General features: G+C 50.1%; 1 protein-coding gene across 1 annotated transcript in view; it reads left to right on the plus strand.

Moving 5' to 3' along the window:
- Positions 1–15108, plus strand: part of BLK (BLK proto-oncogene, Src family tyrosine kinase) — a 44124-nt gene extending 29016 nt beyond the window's left edge. Inside the window, exons 8-14 of the mRNA XM_048297522.1 lie at positions 5766–5915; positions 6535–6687; positions 7535–7714; positions 8244–8320; positions 11386–11536; positions 13376–13507; positions 14367–15108. Coding sequence (XP_048153479.1) covers positions 5766–5915; positions 6535–6687; positions 7535–7714; positions 8244–8320; positions 11386–11536; positions 13376–13507; positions 14367–14575 — 1052 coding nt within the window. The 3' untranslated portion in view covers positions 14576–15108. The remainder of the gene's footprint in view (positions 1–5765; positions 5916–6534; positions 6688–7534; positions 7715–8243; positions 8321–11385; positions 11537–13375; positions 13508–14366) is intronic.
- Positions 15109–16533: the final 1425 nt, after the last annotated feature.

The following is a 16533-nucleotide window of genomic DNA, read 5'->3' on the forward strand; positions in this document are numbered from 1 at the left end:
GATCTGCAGTTCTGTCTGTGGTAAGGGTGGCTCTTCCACTGGAGTTCATGGCAGAGACACAGGAGCACAAATAAGCAGATTTCCTAAAACAGGTATGGGGTTTTATTTTCCATTTTCTTTCCCTTTTCTTCCCAAGGAAATGTCTCTGCTTTTTTGGAGTATTTCTATGCAGTCTTGAAGGAGTGTTTCTCCCATCTTCAACAGAAACTTGCAGAAATTTGGAAAAAGTTATTTTCCCAGGGGAAATATGTTTTTTCTGGTAGCAAGGGGAATTCATACAAACCAGAACTTTTGGAAGGAGACTGACTGGAGCAGGATAGATGGATTTCATCCACTTTCTATCCATATGAACATGACTTTTGAAGAAATGATCCAATGAGGATGGAAAGGGCCCAGCATTGTGGCCACTCCTCTTGGGCACTGGGTATAGTTATTAACCATAATATTTAACCATGTAATTTCAATTTCTTTGCTCTGTGCTATTAATTCACAGAGTCTGGAAGAAAGTTTAGGTTGTCCCATGGGAATTCCATATTGTTTCTTTCCTACATTTTCCTCCTTGTTTCCTCTGGGCCATCATGTTTACAGCATGGAGGAAATGATGCTCATGGTGGTCCCATGGTTCTGCTCTGAACCAAATCCTTGGAGTAGATCAGGATCCGGTTTCATCAGTCTTGTTGTCATTTGGTTCATTTCCTTTCAAATGGATGCAGGAGTCTTTCCTTGAAACATGGAAAAAAGGTGCTTTGTGTCTTCCCAGTAGAATCAAGGAATTGTTGACGTTGGAAAACCTCTGAGATCATGGTGTCCAACCATGACTCGATCGGTAGAGAGTTGGAGCATCCATCTGAAATCATATGGAGCCTTCTTTTTTTTCCTTGACTAGTTTCCCAAACACTTCCAAAGGCCCAGGCCAAACAGTAAGAGAGGGAACAGACAGTCTGGATCCTCCATCCTACACCTGGCTTTGCCTTCTGTAGCTTCTCCTTCTTCTTTTCCTATCTCCTTTTTCTCCTGCTCACAAGGGAGGTCTCCAAGGCAGCATCTGTTCCTTCCACCATGGAAGCACTCCTTCCACCATTTCCAGAGAAAATTAAATAGTGCCAGGCTCTGGATGCAGCAGCTGGAATCTCATCCTCCTGTATCTGTCTCCCTCAGCCCTCAGGCAGTGCGGCTGTGTCAGACTTTAGCACCCTACTTTGAATTCCCCCCTCTGCCCCGTGCCGGGGCTCACCTCCCCACATCCCTGCTGAGCTGATGGCAAGCAGGAGCAGCTTTCAGAATTTTTAGGGATTTGCAGCTTTCAGAAGTTTTAGTTCAGGAAACATTTAAAAGATTTGTTCCTAAGCATTTCACTTTATGAGTCACTTTTTCTTCTGTATCTGGTTTTCCCTGCTACCTTTGCGGTGCCTTTGCAATGATCAGGCTTGGTTGGGACTTGTCAACACATGCTGCTCTTCTGTTTATCCCATTCCCACTCTCCCTTTGTTTGCTGGGATATTTGGGGAACTGGTGTGATTGTTTGTCACACCCAGGAAGGGCAGGGAGCAACACAGACCAAATACTCACATGCTGTGTCTGAAGCTCTGTCCACACGTGGTCCTGGTCTTTGTGACATCTCTAGATACCACACCTGCATGGGATCAGACCTTTCTCTACACTTGTGCAGGACAATTGTCCCCAACTTCTGCAATTATCTGGAGTTTGGGTGGTTCTTGGTCACACAGGGCTTGAGCAGAGGTGGAGTCCTGAAATCCAAGGAGAAATCACCAGATCCTTAATGCCCTGTCTCTGCTGTCAAGAAGAACGAGGTGTGGGATATTCTGCATTAGCAGGTGTGGTGGGTTCCACTCTGTAGAAGCCCCATGTGAGCCCCAAATGCTCATAGATTGCGTTCTGCTCTGAAATGTGTCCCTGCCTTGTGCCTTTTCTGATATTTGGTATAAAATATGGGTGTTCTTCCTTCAAACACCTCATCCTCTGAATCATCCTGTGTGCCCAGCTGCTACCTGAGCACCCCGTGCTTTGGGCTGCCTGAATGACCACATTTGATCCATCTTAGCCACAGCTTCCTCCTCCCTAAAGAGAAGGGGAAAAGACAAAGCCCTGCATCTCCAAATGTGCCATGAAGCTGAATTCCCTGATGTAAAGCATCCTGTGGCCCACCAAGAGATGTCCAGAGCAGCGGACATGGAGTTAACCCTGCCCTTAGAGCCCCACTGTTTTTTCCCGTTTTCCTTCCCCATGACGTGTGTTTTCATTCACTTTGCACATCACCAGCAAAATTTGACCATCAGGGACAAGCACTGGGCTGAGGTAATCCCCATTAGTGACTTAAACTGGGAGGTGGTTGTCTCATACTGGGATGTCTCAGGCACAGCGGGATGGGTTCTGCACCCTGACTAAGAGCAGCACCTATTTCCAGCCCACCCTGAGCAGAATCTCATTTGCCTCATGGTTTGAGGTGCAGAAACTCTGCAAATCTTCAGAGCCAACATTTCTCAGAGTTCATGAAAGGCACATCCAGCATCCTGGGAAGATGGGAATATGGGGACAGTGTGGGAAGCAGGCCGGCAGTGAAATCATCGGCGGAGCACTGTCCTTGCTGAAGCTGCTGCAAATAAACAAAGTCCCCCTGAAGTAATAATCATTCCAAAAGCTGCAGGAACACAATCTCCCAGCTGTGCCGAGCCACAGGCTCCTGGCTCCCGGCAGGATTCCTGCATCTCTGCTCCTGGCAGGAGGGACCTCGCTGAGCTCAGCCTCTGCATCCAGCCGAGCTCCTGCGCTTCCCATCGGGAAGAATTTAAGGGGCTGTTGAGAGCTAGAGGACCAAGAAATGGACTAAACCATGTCCCCAGGTGCCACCTCCACATGGCTTTTAAACCCTGCCGGGGATGGGGACTCCACCACTGCCCTGGGATGCTGTGACAGGGCTGGTCAACATTTTGATGAAGAGATTGTTCCATAAATTTTGTACTCCAGATTCTTTACCCAGGTCTGTGCGGGGATGTGGTGCAGGACTGCAGGACAGGTGAATGCCCCTTGTGGCTGAGGAGCAAGAATTCCTTTTGTCTATCCTGGATATATCGTCAGGGGGAATTAGGAGTCCACGTAATGATCTTCGTTTGCTGCTGTCACTGGGAGAAGGGACCAGGTTGGATGGGGCTTGGAACAAGTTGGTTTAGTGGAAGGTGTCTCTGTCAATGGCAGGGGCTGGAACAAGATGAAATTTAAGGACCCTTCCAACCCAAACCATTCCATGATTTTGCAAAGGAAGAACTGAATCTTTCCAGCCTTGGTGCTTTGCCTCTGCACAGCAACTCCCAAGGGAACAGTAACCGGCCATGGAGAATGACAGGGAAGATCCACCACACTCCCTGCAGCAAATTAACTGTGGCTGGGGGTGAAATTCAGTCATTAGCTTAATCATAGGGTAAAAATTAACACAGGTAGTAGGCCAGAGGTTGGCCCTGTCTCTGAAAGGTGCAGGAGAGTTTAGAGGGTTGGTGGGGCCTGGAAAGGAGATCCTGCGGGAGAGGAAGCATTTTGGGTGCAACCACACTGGCAAACAGGGCAGGTCTCCTCTTCCCTGCTGACTCTCAGCCCCCAGACGCTCCCTGACAGACATGTTCATCATCAGTTCCTGGATTTCCTTCCCCAGGGTTGTTTGGCCTTCACACCACATTTGGCTCCTTCCTCGAGCAGGCCTTGCCCTGTAAAAATTTGTAACACACAAACCCTAAGCCGTGTCCCAGGCACGCCAAGCACCCTCTTGGTCTTGTGCCATGTGAGCCCAACTCTCTTGGGCTGCAGCCTGGCCTGCGCAATATTTCAGTCTCTTTGAAATTAAAACATCATCATCACCCTCAACAGCAATAGTGGAAGTTAATAATAGCAGTAATAGTAATAGTAATAATAATGACATATAGGTGTTGTCATCATTGTCATATTCTTCCTCACAGAATCATTTAGCTTGAAAACGATCCCTTAAGATTCTCAAGCCCAACCTTTGGCCTTGATGTTTATTATCATTATTTTGGAACTTAGGGCCACATGGGTACCACAGAGGAGCCAGAGGAGCCATTCTCTTGCCTTCTCTTGTGGTTTTGTTGCCCTGTTGGAGATGTTTCAGGGCTGTTTCTCAGTTGTTCAGCTGCAAGACTGATCAAACCAAAAGGGCTTCTCAATCTGTCTTCTGCCTGACATTCAAGGTGAAGGAAAGAGAATCAGAAGAGCTTCCTCTGCTGAGGAGACCACCATGTCAAATTTGAGGTTCCCTGGCCCTGCATTTAAACCACCAGGTTTTTCCATGAACTTTACACTGCCAGATCTGATCTCTGCAGGAAGGGAGTCCCCTCAAAATGATTGCTGTCACTTGGAAAAACTTTAGGCTCTTCCAAACTCCGCTTGTAAAGATTTATGATCACTTCAACAGAGCAAATATCCCCAGAGGTGGGGTTTTTTGCTGCTTTTTATAAATGCAAATGGTTTTCAGGCACGGTGTAACGAAAACCGCTGATGCTGGGATGGAGAAACACCAGCCAGTGAGGATTTTATGTTAATAAACTTTCCCCTCACATGCAGGATTGGGGTTTCAGAGTTGCTGTGGATGGCCCTGCTTCTTTTTATGATCCTGCATGAACAGACACACACTTTTAAGCATGTACAGCCTTGTCTTTTCATTAAAAAACATCAAAATGGGCAGTTTATCAGCCCAGGTGACATATTAGACTTAGAAAAGCCCAGCGGGCTTGTAGCAACTCACTCCAGAAACAGGATCCAGATGAAGGGAAAAAACCCCACTGCTGAGCTGCGTTGAGTCACGCTGACACAGGCTGGAAGTTCTGCTCTGCAGCAACATCTAGTGATGCTTTTGTGCACTGAAAACCAACCTTGGGTTAGATTCTCACGGAGGGAATAGGAGGTTGGAGTGGTGGATGGCTGAGCAGCTCTCTTGAAGCCCAAAAGGGACAAGATTCCAGATGGGAATCTCTAGACCTGGTTTAGCCAGAGTCACAACTTCATGACTGAACAAGACAAATCTCCCTAACTCCCCTTCTGTACCCCTCCAGCTGAACCACTGACCTTGGCACAAAGGCTTCATAATGTTTAATTGAGGGGAAAATGGCTTTAAATGGCTTTAAATTGAAAGAGAGCAGGGTCAGATTAGACGTTAGGAAGAAATTCTTCCCTGTGAGGGTAGAGAGGCCCTGGCACAAGGTGCCCAGAGAAGCTGTGGCTGCCCCTGGATCCCTGGAAGTGTCCAAGGCCAGGCTGGATGCGGCTTGGAGCACCCTGTGCTAGTGGAAGGTGTCCCTGCCCATGGCAGAGGGTTGGAACAGGATGAAATTTAAGGTCCTTTCCAACCCAAACCGTTCTGATTTTGTGATGCTGAGGTTGACAGATCTCAGATGGGAATATGGAGCTGTGGAAAGACCATCCTGACCTAAGGAACATCTGATTGCCCTGCCTGGGGAGGTGCTGCTGCTTCCCACAGTGCTTCCACGGGGCTGCTGGAACACAGCACAGGCACGTCTTACTCCAGGAAGCCTGGACAGCATCAGTTAAGCTCTGATGAACTTTCTTCCTCTCCCCTCACCTTGGAGAGAGGGAAATGTATAGCTGTAAATTCTGGGGCACTTGCCCTGGAAAGGTACCAGCCAGGGCTGGTTTGCAGCTGGAGGCAGCCAAGGGAAGAGGAGGCAGCTGGTCCCTGGCTGGGGTGCACTTTGTCCTCACAGCTCCTTCTGCTCCTTCTCCAGACGCCTATTCCCTGTCCGTGAGAGACAACAGCTCCTCTCACGGGGACATCATCAAACACTACAGGATCCGCTCCCTGGATGGTGGGGGGTACTACATCTCCCCCAGGGTGACTTTCTCCAGCCTGCCAGAGCTCATCCATCATTACAGCCGTAAGTTGTTTGGATTTGTGTCCTGGAAGAGAGTGGGGACAGAGGGAGGATGGGCTTGGGAGACACCACAGCTGCTCCAGCTGCTCCCATGGGCCAGGTGTGATCCTACAACCAGAACCCACGTCCTGGTTTCCATCCTAGGGAATTACAAGGGTGAGCTCTGCCCGCAGCCCTGAAGTCAGGGAGTGTGTCCCATCAGGACAGGAAAGAGATGAATGCTGCTGGGATATGCAGGAGGGATGCTTGGGAAGCAGGGTTTGGAATAACTGGGCAGGATGATTTGCTCCTCTATTGCCCTTTGAGCTTTTTCCTTTGATTGGGACCATTCCAGATGCCTTGATCCCTCTGGCTGAAACTTTTCATGGAATCACGGAATTATTAAGGTTGGAAAAGCCCTCTAAGACCATGGAGTCCAAGGCAAGGCCAAGGCCACCACTAACCCATGTCCCCAAGTGCCACATCCACACGGCTTTTAAATCCCTCCAGGGCTGGGGGCTCCGCCCCTACCCTGTGTGGTTGTGGAGGTTGCCATGGGCTGATTTTTCCCGGCATGTGTGGATAGAGGAGGAGGTTTTCTCTGCCATCCCACTGAACTGTCCTCTGCTTTGTCCTCTTACAGAGAAAGGAGATGGGCTCTGCCAGCGGCTCACAGCCCCCTGCACATCCCTGGCTCCCCAGAGACCCTGGGCTCAGGATGAGTGGGAGATCCCTCGGGAGGCCCTGAAGCTGGTGAAGAAGCTGGGCAGCGGGCAGTTTGGGGAAGTGTGGATGGGTAAGTGGAATTCCCTCCATTCCAGGAAACAAAGACATACAGAGAGGAGATGGAAAGCCCGTTTTTTTTTTCCCCTAAGGCAAGACTGTTCTGGGAGTGGGAATCCTTCAGGATGAACAGATATTTATGGGTACACACCCTGCAGGGTTCCTGGGGAGGACTGGACAGCTCATGTTTGCACAGATCAGTGGCTGAGCAAGGGTTTCACAGGGGGTGGGTGTTGAAGTCACTATTTACTCATCTCTCAGGATATGCACTCATTCCTCCTGGGAATTCTGGGCACAGCTGTAGGATCCTAAGTCACACCCAGCAGGGTACCTGGGGGACATTTTCCCTCTTTTTCTGCTTCCCTGCTCCACTTTATACCCCAGATTGCAATCCCTGATGCCTTCCTGCCCACTGCTAATCAGCAGGAGAGGATGTGGGGGGAGCTCAGCTTCCTCTGCCGCCCTCTTTGCGGTTGCTGGTTGCCTTGGAAATCGAGATTGCGGACAGGACCAGGCTGAGTTCATGTCCTGGCTGCACAGTCCTGCCTCTTTTGGATGGCATTTGGGTGATTTGAGAGCCCAGCTGGTGGGATGCCCCAGGGATTTCACCCAGAAAGGGTCAGGGAGGGTTGTGTGAGGATGGGCTCATTGCAGGGATGATCCCTGATGCAGCTGTGACATGAGTGCCCCTTCTCCTCTCACACCTGCTGGCACTGGCATTTACCCCGTGGTTTTTTATGAGGGATTCAAGCTGTTCCTGTGGTTTTCTGCTCCATGAGCTCTTCTCCTCCTTATTGCACAACCCCACAGCGCCTGCAGGGAGCCCAAAATCCCTGAAAAGCATCTTTCTCTCTCTGCAGGCTACTACAAGAACAACGTCAAGGTGGCTGTGAAGACCATGAAGGAGGGCAGCATGGATCCTGATGCCTTCCTGGCAGAGGCAAACCTGATGAAGAAGCTCCGGCACAACAAACTGGTCCAGTTGTACGCTGTGGTCACCAAGCAGCCCATCTACATCGTGACAGAGTACATGGCCAATGGTAAAACCCTCCTGGAGCTCTTTGCTGGGCTTCTGCAAAACCAGTTTGGTGAACTGGCCAGTGTCCCATGCAGAATGGGGGTGGGGAAGAGGGGGTTGTACCAAATCTGCAAGAAAGTGACCCAAAAGTTTGATTCTAATACAGAAAGAGGCTTTCTGGGTGATGAAAAAAAATGGTGATGCTCCATTTGAAGAGTATTTAAAATTCTCCCCTCCACTGTTCTCACTGGAAGTTTGGTTCAGGTTTTTACTCCCCTCGTGGTAAAATTGTCCTTTCTTTTGCCCCTCTTGTTTATAACAGTTTAAATGATGAATGCCCAGCAGTTTGCAACTGATCTGTGCAAAACACAGAGGAATTTGGGCTGTTTGGGAGCTTTCCTAAAGGAAGATGCTCCAGTGGACACCCATTCTGGTTCCTCAGATTTTCTTTAGGATGGAGGCAGATTTGTTGCCTACGTTCAGAGAAGCACCAGGGGAAAGAAATTTATAGATTATTCAGAAGAGTTACAGCAGTCCCTCCTCTCCTGCAGGGTGTTTGCTGGATTTCCTGAAGACAGAAGAAGGAAGCCAACTGAATCTCCCCAAACTCATTGACATCTCTGCTCAGGTCAGTGAACAGTCACTGGGAAAAGGATCCAAGGTTTGTTATTGCCTCAGTGGAATTCCTGCAAGTCTGAAGTCAGTCAGAGCAAAGATGTCCTGGAGAAAAACAGCTCCTCCTGGTGTGCTTTCTGAGGGATTCTCCTCATCCCCCTCGTGTCCCTGTGCATGTCAGCTCTGTCCCTAGGGCAGCCTCTGATAGCTTAGTGCAGAGCTAGAGATCTCGAGTCTGGGGTTTTTTGGGGGGTGGTTGCGTTTATTTTGGTCTGATTTTTTTATTTTGCTTTTCTGCCTTGCTGAGCAGGAAAAAAGTTTCTTTTTCTTTTTACTGAAAAAGAAGAAAAAGCTCAAAAAAGAGACTCCCAATGCAGGACCAGCAGTTCTGCCCTTCTGATGATGAGGCACAAAGGATGTTCTGACCCTCAAATCTGGGAATATTGCTCTTTATGAAGACAAACCTTTAACTTTAAAGTTAAAAGGCTGCAAATCTTAACAGCTGCAGCTGCACTGTAACATTTTAGTCCCAAAGTGCCTCTAAACACAAATAGGGCAAAATTAGGGAAACCACATGAAGAATGAGAATTGCAAAATCACTGCACTTTGGTCCCAGCCAGCTGCTGACAGAATTTGGCTCACCCAGAGCACAGTTAGGCTAATTAGGAAATATTGGGAAAACAAAAAAACCTGAAGCATCAGGCTGAATAAAGCTGAATAAAGGTCTGGGATTTATCCGTAGCGTCACTCAGCCTCTCTTGGCAAAGTAGACCTGAGGAAAAAATGTGTGAAGGTTCTCTGGTTCCAGCCATTAAATAGAGTTACTTTTTAATGAATTAACAACTGGGGAATCTTGATATTTGAGGAAATGTTTTATAATAGTGGAAGACTTTCCTTCTTGCTTTAACCAGGATGAAAATACTTTAAAGCAGTGCCACCTTCTGTAATTTTTCCTTTGAACCGTCCATAGGGGTGCAGAGAAACCTCTTTCTGTTCCTTCCCTCTTCACTACTGATAAATTTTCTGTATCTGCAGCTTAATCATTGTTGTCTGTGAGATGTTATGGAGACAAATGCACCCTCCCCATTTAGTGTCTTTGACTTAATTACTTCCCTCCTTCCCTCCTCTCTTGAAATCCCCACTTCCCTTCCTCCATCTTTCATTGTTTCAGCCCCTCTCTTGAAAACTATAGCCTGTGGTTTGTTTTAAATTCCTGAGGGTAAGGAATATGATCCCAGTTAATCCATATTACAGAGCCCTTGGGTTTAGGGGGAGCATTCCCCAGAAATTGCCTTGATGCATTTCTGTGCAGGAGGAAATTCCTGCAGCCAGAGCAATCCGTGTGTGACTCAGAGCAAAGATTTTGGTCAATGTTACAGAACTTTGGAATCACAGAATGGTTTGGGTGGGAAGGGACCTGAAAAATCATCCCATTTCCACCCCCTGCCATGGTCAGGGACACCTTCCACTAGCCCAGGTTGCTCCAAGCCCCATCCAACCTGGCCTTGGACACTTCCAGGGATCCAGGGGCAGCCACAGCTCCTGTGGGCAACCTGCACCACACACCAGGACCAGGACAATTGGGCACAGACCAAATCCCCACACCTCAGTGGTGCCAAACTCACAGAAGTCACCCTCAGCATGGGGTAGGAAGGATTTTATCCATCCCTGAGGCATTGGTGTCAACTGGAAGAACAACTTTCATCCTTCTCTCTCCCACTCCAGCACCACCTCCCCAAGACAGGGACTCAAACACTCCCTGGCTATCTCTGGGAGGAGCAGCAGGAGGAAAGGGCAGTCTACTGAGCTATTTTGCAATCTGTTTATCTGCGGTGTTGGGGCGACATCATAGCCCAACAGGCACTCGACCCTCTCGAGCGTAATTTTTGATCCAATGACATCCATGGGAGTTAAAATTAGAACAGTCTGGGCCCATGCACTCAATCCTGTGGTCAATCTTGAGGGTAAATGCTTAAAAACACTCTGGGCTGGAACGGGCTGAGCACCAGGTCCTATCTCATTAACATCAGGACAGGAAATTACATCAATTCTTCCATTTTCCGCTGCAGAAAGCAGCCCTTGCACTAGAGGGGTGTTGACACAGGTTAGAAATGCAGCACTGGAAAGTATGTGTGAGTATCCTGTCTGAAACCACATGTGACTTCTGAGGCTCATGAGAATCTGCATGGAGTGGAAAATTGCTCTGCCCTCACGCACAGGCATCTAAAAGCTTTAATAGGTACTACCCAGTGCTGGCCAGGGCTGCACAGACCCACTCACCTTCCCAATAAATGCCCAATCCAAGTCTGAGACTCAGCCTGGCAATCTCTGTCTTCTATCAATCTTCTTTTTCAACCCCCAGCACTCATCAATGAAATATTGCTGCTGTCATTGATAAAGGCTCATCACACACCAGGTACCCTGATAAGATTTTAAGAAGAAATTCTTCCCTGTGAGGGTGGGGAGGCCCTGGCACAGGTTGCCCATAGGAGCTGTGGCTGCCCCTGGATCCCTGGAAGTGTCCAAGGCCAGGTTGGACGGGGCTTGGAGCAACCTGTGCTAGTGGAAGGTGTCCCTGCCCATGGGGTGGAATGAGATCTTTAAGGTCCCTTCCAACCATTCCATGATTCTATGATTTGCTAGTTTGGGGGGTTTTGGGTTTTTTTCTTCCTTTTCTTAATTCATGTATTTAACCTGGATTGTTTATGACTAAAATCCCCAGGGGAGGAGAGACTTGTGGCAGAAACTGGGAATCCGATGATGTGGTTTCAGGTCTTGCTGCAGACACAACTCAGGACTTCTGAGCAAAACAGAGAGTGGCACTTCAGTTCTGCTTCACTCAGCTGCTCAGGCTGCTGAAGCTGAATATCTGCACCTGTACAAGGGCAATATCAATTTATTCACCTGTCTGCTGATCCACCTGTCCATCCATCCATCCATCCGTGGGGAACATAGGCACATCCACAATCAGGGAGAGATACCAGCAACGCCGTACAAATGCTTTGTAAAGGTGGGTGGGAAACAGCCGAGATAAAATGGGAAGGTGATGATGAAGAAGGGCTCTTCCTCCCCTCACAGGTGGCAGAGGGCATGGCCTACATTGAGCGCATGAACTTCATCCACCGGGACCTGAGGGCTGCCAATATCCTCGTCTCGGAGACGCTCTGCTGCAAAATCGCTGATTTCGGCCTGGCCAGGCTCATCGAGGACGAGTACTTGGCACAGGAAGGTGGGTGTCCTTCCCAGCACTGCCCTCATCTCCCTCTCTGCTGCCCTCGGGAATGCCAGGACACTGGGCTGGGATCAGGCACAGGGCACCAGAGCCCACGTGGCTGCTGCTGCCAGCGCCAGGCAAGAGGCAGAGAAACAGAAACACCCAAAAATCCAGTCCTGGGAGAGGCAGCAGCGCTTGGGGACTATAAAACCAACTGAAAACTGCAGAGGGAAATGGGAAAAAACCCTTTTGGCTCTGTTTGTGGGAGTTCTGCTGGCCCTCCAGTTGTTTGCTGGAGAAATTTGGCCTCTGCTAACAAAAGCTGATGCCTGTGCCCAGGTTTTCCCAGGGATTCAGTCCAGAGGGAAGGAATAACAGAGTAACTCAGTCACTGCACTGCAGAGGGGAGCTGGAGGCACAAATCTGGGCCCAGCAGCAGCTTCTGGGTGTGCCAGGCAAACCAAGGCCTGACCACATCAGGTCTCTTCCACAGCAGCGGGACAACTTTAAAAACAATAAATCACAGAATCATTTAGTGTGGAAAATACTTCTGAGATCATCCCTGTATTGAGCTCTGACTCTGAGCCAGGTATGAGGTCAAATCATTCAGACTGCAAAGAGACTCTACAAAGCACCAGGGAAAGCAGCAGCAGCGGCTGAAATAACACAATTAAGTCGGGCATAAGTGGCACTTACCAGAAGATTTTCAAATTTTGGAATCTGTCCTCGTCTAGAGTTGGGAAGAGATAAAATACCCCTTAAGACATACTCTGTGGGCTTTTTTAATAAAGTAAGAAACATTTCTTTCAATTTCCTGTCCCCAAAACACTTTTTGATACAAATCATACCCATTTCAACATGCAAAACTATTTCGGAGTAGTAAAAGATCCCAAATGTAATTTGGAAACTGCCATGAAGGGGAACTTTGGCTTTGCTGCAAGTTTTTAAGGCAGTTTTATCCTTCAGAGAAGGTTTGATGAAATCAGTGTGCTTCTGTTAATAACCAAAGGAGCTTCTTTTCCAGTGCAAAGCAGCTTCCATCAGCATTTCTCCAGCTAGCTTTGCTCTGGAATAGCAGCTCCCCTCTGTCTGCTCTGAGCAATTCTCACTTCGTAGATTGCATTTCCCAGCCTTGTCACTCAGAGCGTGATGTGCAACAACTGAGGCGCTTGTTTCACACCCCGCAGTTGGATTTTCAGTCCTGTGAGGATGTGTATAAATAAAAATGTGGTTTCCTCCTCAGCGTAACATGATCAGTTCCCACTTATCAAGGTGGTTTGGCTGCTGGCTTTTTTTTTTTTTCTCTTAGCTAAACTGAAATTGCAACCTTACAGTCATTGCCATCCACAGCAGGTTAAGCAAGAACTTGGTGGACAAAATAAGATGGGGATTATTCTGGTTTTAATATAAATATGCAGCTTTAAGGACTGGGGAATTTATATTTGCTGTAATATTTATGCATTTTTGCTAAAAACAACTCCCTTCTGATAAGTGGTTTCACAGAACCACAGAGTACCAGGTTGGAAGGGGACCTCAAGGATCATCTGATCCAATTTTTCTTGGCAAACTCCAAAGAAATTTTATACAGAATAAAATCCTACTGTTGTTGTCTGATAATAAATCTGCCAGAGACATTGGTTTTGAATCCTCCATCCAGCTCTGGGGTGGAGCAGGTCCAGAGGAGGCCATGGAGATGATCAGAGGGCTGGAGCTCCTCTCCTAGGAAGAATCACAGAATCATAATCAACAGCCCAAAGGAATCAGGGATCAGTTTTGGGGATCTGCTGTGCCTGTGGGAGGTGAGGGAGATGCTCCAACTCCAGGTGTTATTTCCCTTTGTTTCCTTTGGGACAGGTGCCAAATTTCCCATCAAATGGACAGCTCCAGAGGCCATTAACTATGGGGTGTTCACCATCAAATCTGACGTGTGGTCTTTTGGGATCCTCCTGACAGAGATCATCACCTACGGCAGGATCCCTTATCCAGGTACAGGATCCCTTACCCAGCTACAGGGCTCTGGGAACACCGGATGAGTGTCCAGCCACTTCCAAGCATCCAGCACTGCTTCAGGCTTGGAGGCACTCACTGACGTGTGCCCAGACACACTCAGCTGCCTCTTAGAATCAGGGAATCCTTTAAGTTGGAAAAGGCCTCTAAATTGGTTTAACCCGAGGCCACCCCTGCCCCATGTCCCCAGGTGCCACATTTACACGTCTGGGAAATCCCTCCAGGGATGGGGGCTCCACCACTGCCCCGGGCAGCTGTGCCAGGGCTGGACAACCCTTCCAGTGAAGAAATTTTTGCTAATATCCCATCTAAACCTCTCCTGGTACAACTTGAGGCCATTTCCTCTTGTTATTTCACTTGTTCCCTGGGAGCAGAGCCTGACCCCTCCCCAGCTGCCCCCTCCTGTCAGGGAGTTGTGCAGAGCCACAAGGTTCCCCCTGAGCCTCCTTTGCTCCAGGCTGAGCCCCTTCCCCAGCTCCCTCAGCCACTCCTGGTGATCCAGCCCCTTCCCCAGTTCCATTCCCTTCCCTGGACGTGCTCCAGCCCCTCAGCGTCCCTCTTGGGGACACTCACGTGTCCCTCAGTGTCCTGAGGGGTTCCTCAAGCTGGGTTTCCTTCCCTCAGTTCCCTGTCCAAAGCCAAACTTACAGAGGGGAGTCAGGGGTGGGACAGAGGGACGGAGGGGAAGCTCAGCCCTGAGGAAGGGATGATTCCCAGGTATGGGAACCACCGCAGCCCCTCCAGCCCCTCCCTGGGTGTGAGCTGCTGCTGGGAGCGCTGACCTTCTCCCCACCCCCGGGATGCTGAATAACTCCTGCCGGGCTCTGTTCCCCTCCAGGGATGACCAACCCCGAGGTGATCCGCAACCTGGAGCGGGGCTACCGCATGCCTTGCCCGGAGACGTGTCCCGGGGAGCTCTACAGCGTCATCCTCAAGTGCTGGCGCAGCAACCCCGAGGAGCGCCCCACCTTCGAGTACCTGCAGTCGGTGCTCGAGGACTTCTACACCTCCACGGAGAAGCAGTACGAGCCCGAGCCGCAGCCCTGAGCCACCGCCCCGCCAGCGGCTGGGGACGGCGCCGCAGGACGGCCACCACCCGGCGGTGGCCCGGTGCAGGCGTTTCCCTTCCTCCTGTCCGCGCCTGGAGATGGGGAATGAGGAGGGACGTGAGGGAGGCGGATGCTGCCGGCTCTGTGGTTGTCGCAGAGACTGAAAAGGTGCCTGAGAGACGGCACAGCTCCTTCCTCGTCCGCCTCGGAGGGCTGTACCCACTTTGCAGGCATCACCTCTGGCACGAAGGACAGAAAGCTCCTTCGTGATCCACCTGGGTACAGAAAAACCCCTCAGCTCCTCAAATGCAACCCCGGGAAGAGGGGACCGTGGCCAGGGTGGTGGTATGGGGGTGAAGAATCTCTGCCCCACCTCTGATGCCACTGCTGGCAATACTACACCCCCTCCGTGCCACGGGCAGGGTGGGAGCGTGTCCTGTCCGCACCTCCTGGGGCCACACCAGCTCTGGAGCGTTCCTTCCAGGCGATGCCCCCGCTCCGCCTCAAGTCAGTAATAAAAGAAAAACTGGATACGAGAATTTCCCATCTCTCTATTGGGGCATCAGGGTGAGAGTGAGGCCCTGTCCTTCCCGTGGCCAGCCCCTGTCCTTCCCTTGTCCTTCCCGTGACCACCTCCAGCCCCTGGAGGAGAAGGGAGAGGCCGGGGGGCTCCGCGGGCAGCGCGGGGTGATGTACCCGGGGCTGGGAGGGGAGGATGCCCGAGGAGCAGGAGATGCATTCGTGCTGTGGCCACGAGGTGTCCCTCCCTCCCAGCGAATCTGGACGGCTCATGGGAAGTAAAAATTCGTGTAATAAAAGAGCTCAGAAATGAAACCCCTCCTCGCTTGGCTGAGCCTTCGCCGCACAAGCTCCCGCTGCAGCATCACGGCCGGTCCCGCTCCGCACCCAGCGCCGGCAGGGTTCAAATCCATTTCCCTGGTTTCTGGTGAATCTCTGACCAGGGAAATGCCCTCAAGAGGCTTCAGGCTGGTCTCCAGTCAGGAGTTTCACTGGGCTGGTGAGCGGAGAGCAAAGAAATAAGGCACAGATGGCACATGGGAGGGGTGTGAGGGCCGCAGGAGCGAGCTCCAGGCTGGGACACGGGGAGCTCTCCCGAATCATCCCCCCGGGGTGCTTCATCTGCTGTTTTCTTCTCCAAGGAGGAGACTTTGAGTCCAGCTGTAAAGGGTGCGTTTCACAGGGGAACAGGGAAGCGACGGGAAAGAAACAGCAGAGATGGAAAGAGAAATCTTTGGGGTGACCTTCTAAGATCCAAAGTGAGTTTATAAGAAAGATGGAGACAAACTTTTTACCAGAATCTGTTGCAGCATGATCAGGAGTGATGTTTTTGAACTAAAATAGGGTAGATTTAAACCCTAAGAAAGGTATAAGGAAGATGATTTTTTACAATGAGGGTGTAAAACACTGGCACAGGGTGACCAGAGAAGCTGGGGCTGCCCCTGGATCCCTGGAAGTGTCCAAGGCCAGGTTGGCAGGGCTTGGAGCAACCTGGGCTAGTGGAAGGTGTCCCTGGCCATGGCAGGGGGTGGAAATGAGATGAGCTTTAAGATCCCTCCCAACCCAACCCATGATTCTATGACCTGTGTGCCAGAAAAAACACCCAACACACCCCAAGACATGACACAGAATTATCTGTTCATGCCACTGCTGCACAAGAGCCTCAGAGTAAAAGGAGTTGTCTGCCTGCAGGGGAAGGAGGATTTAATAACAATTAATGATCTCCCAGGCTCAAGATGAAGGGAACTGGCTGAGATGATCCAGCCTCAGAAATGCTGGTCTAGGGGAGAAACCCCAGGGTGTCTGGGATTTTTCCATAGGGATGATGGATGGAAGTCTATGGGAGACCTGTACCCCTCTAGGACTGCACTGGAGCTGGGTGGGAAACCTTGGGCAGTGGAAAAGATCCCCATCCTCACAATCTGATCCCCATGAACT

Source organism: Corvus hawaiiensis, chromosome 3 (genome assembly GCF_020740725.1).
Source record: "Corvus hawaiiensis isolate bCorHaw1 chromosome 3, bCorHaw1.pri.cur, whole genome shotgun sequence".
Taxonomy (NCBI): Eukaryota; Metazoa; Chordata; class Aves; order Passeriformes; family Corvidae; genus Corvus; species Corvus hawaiiensis.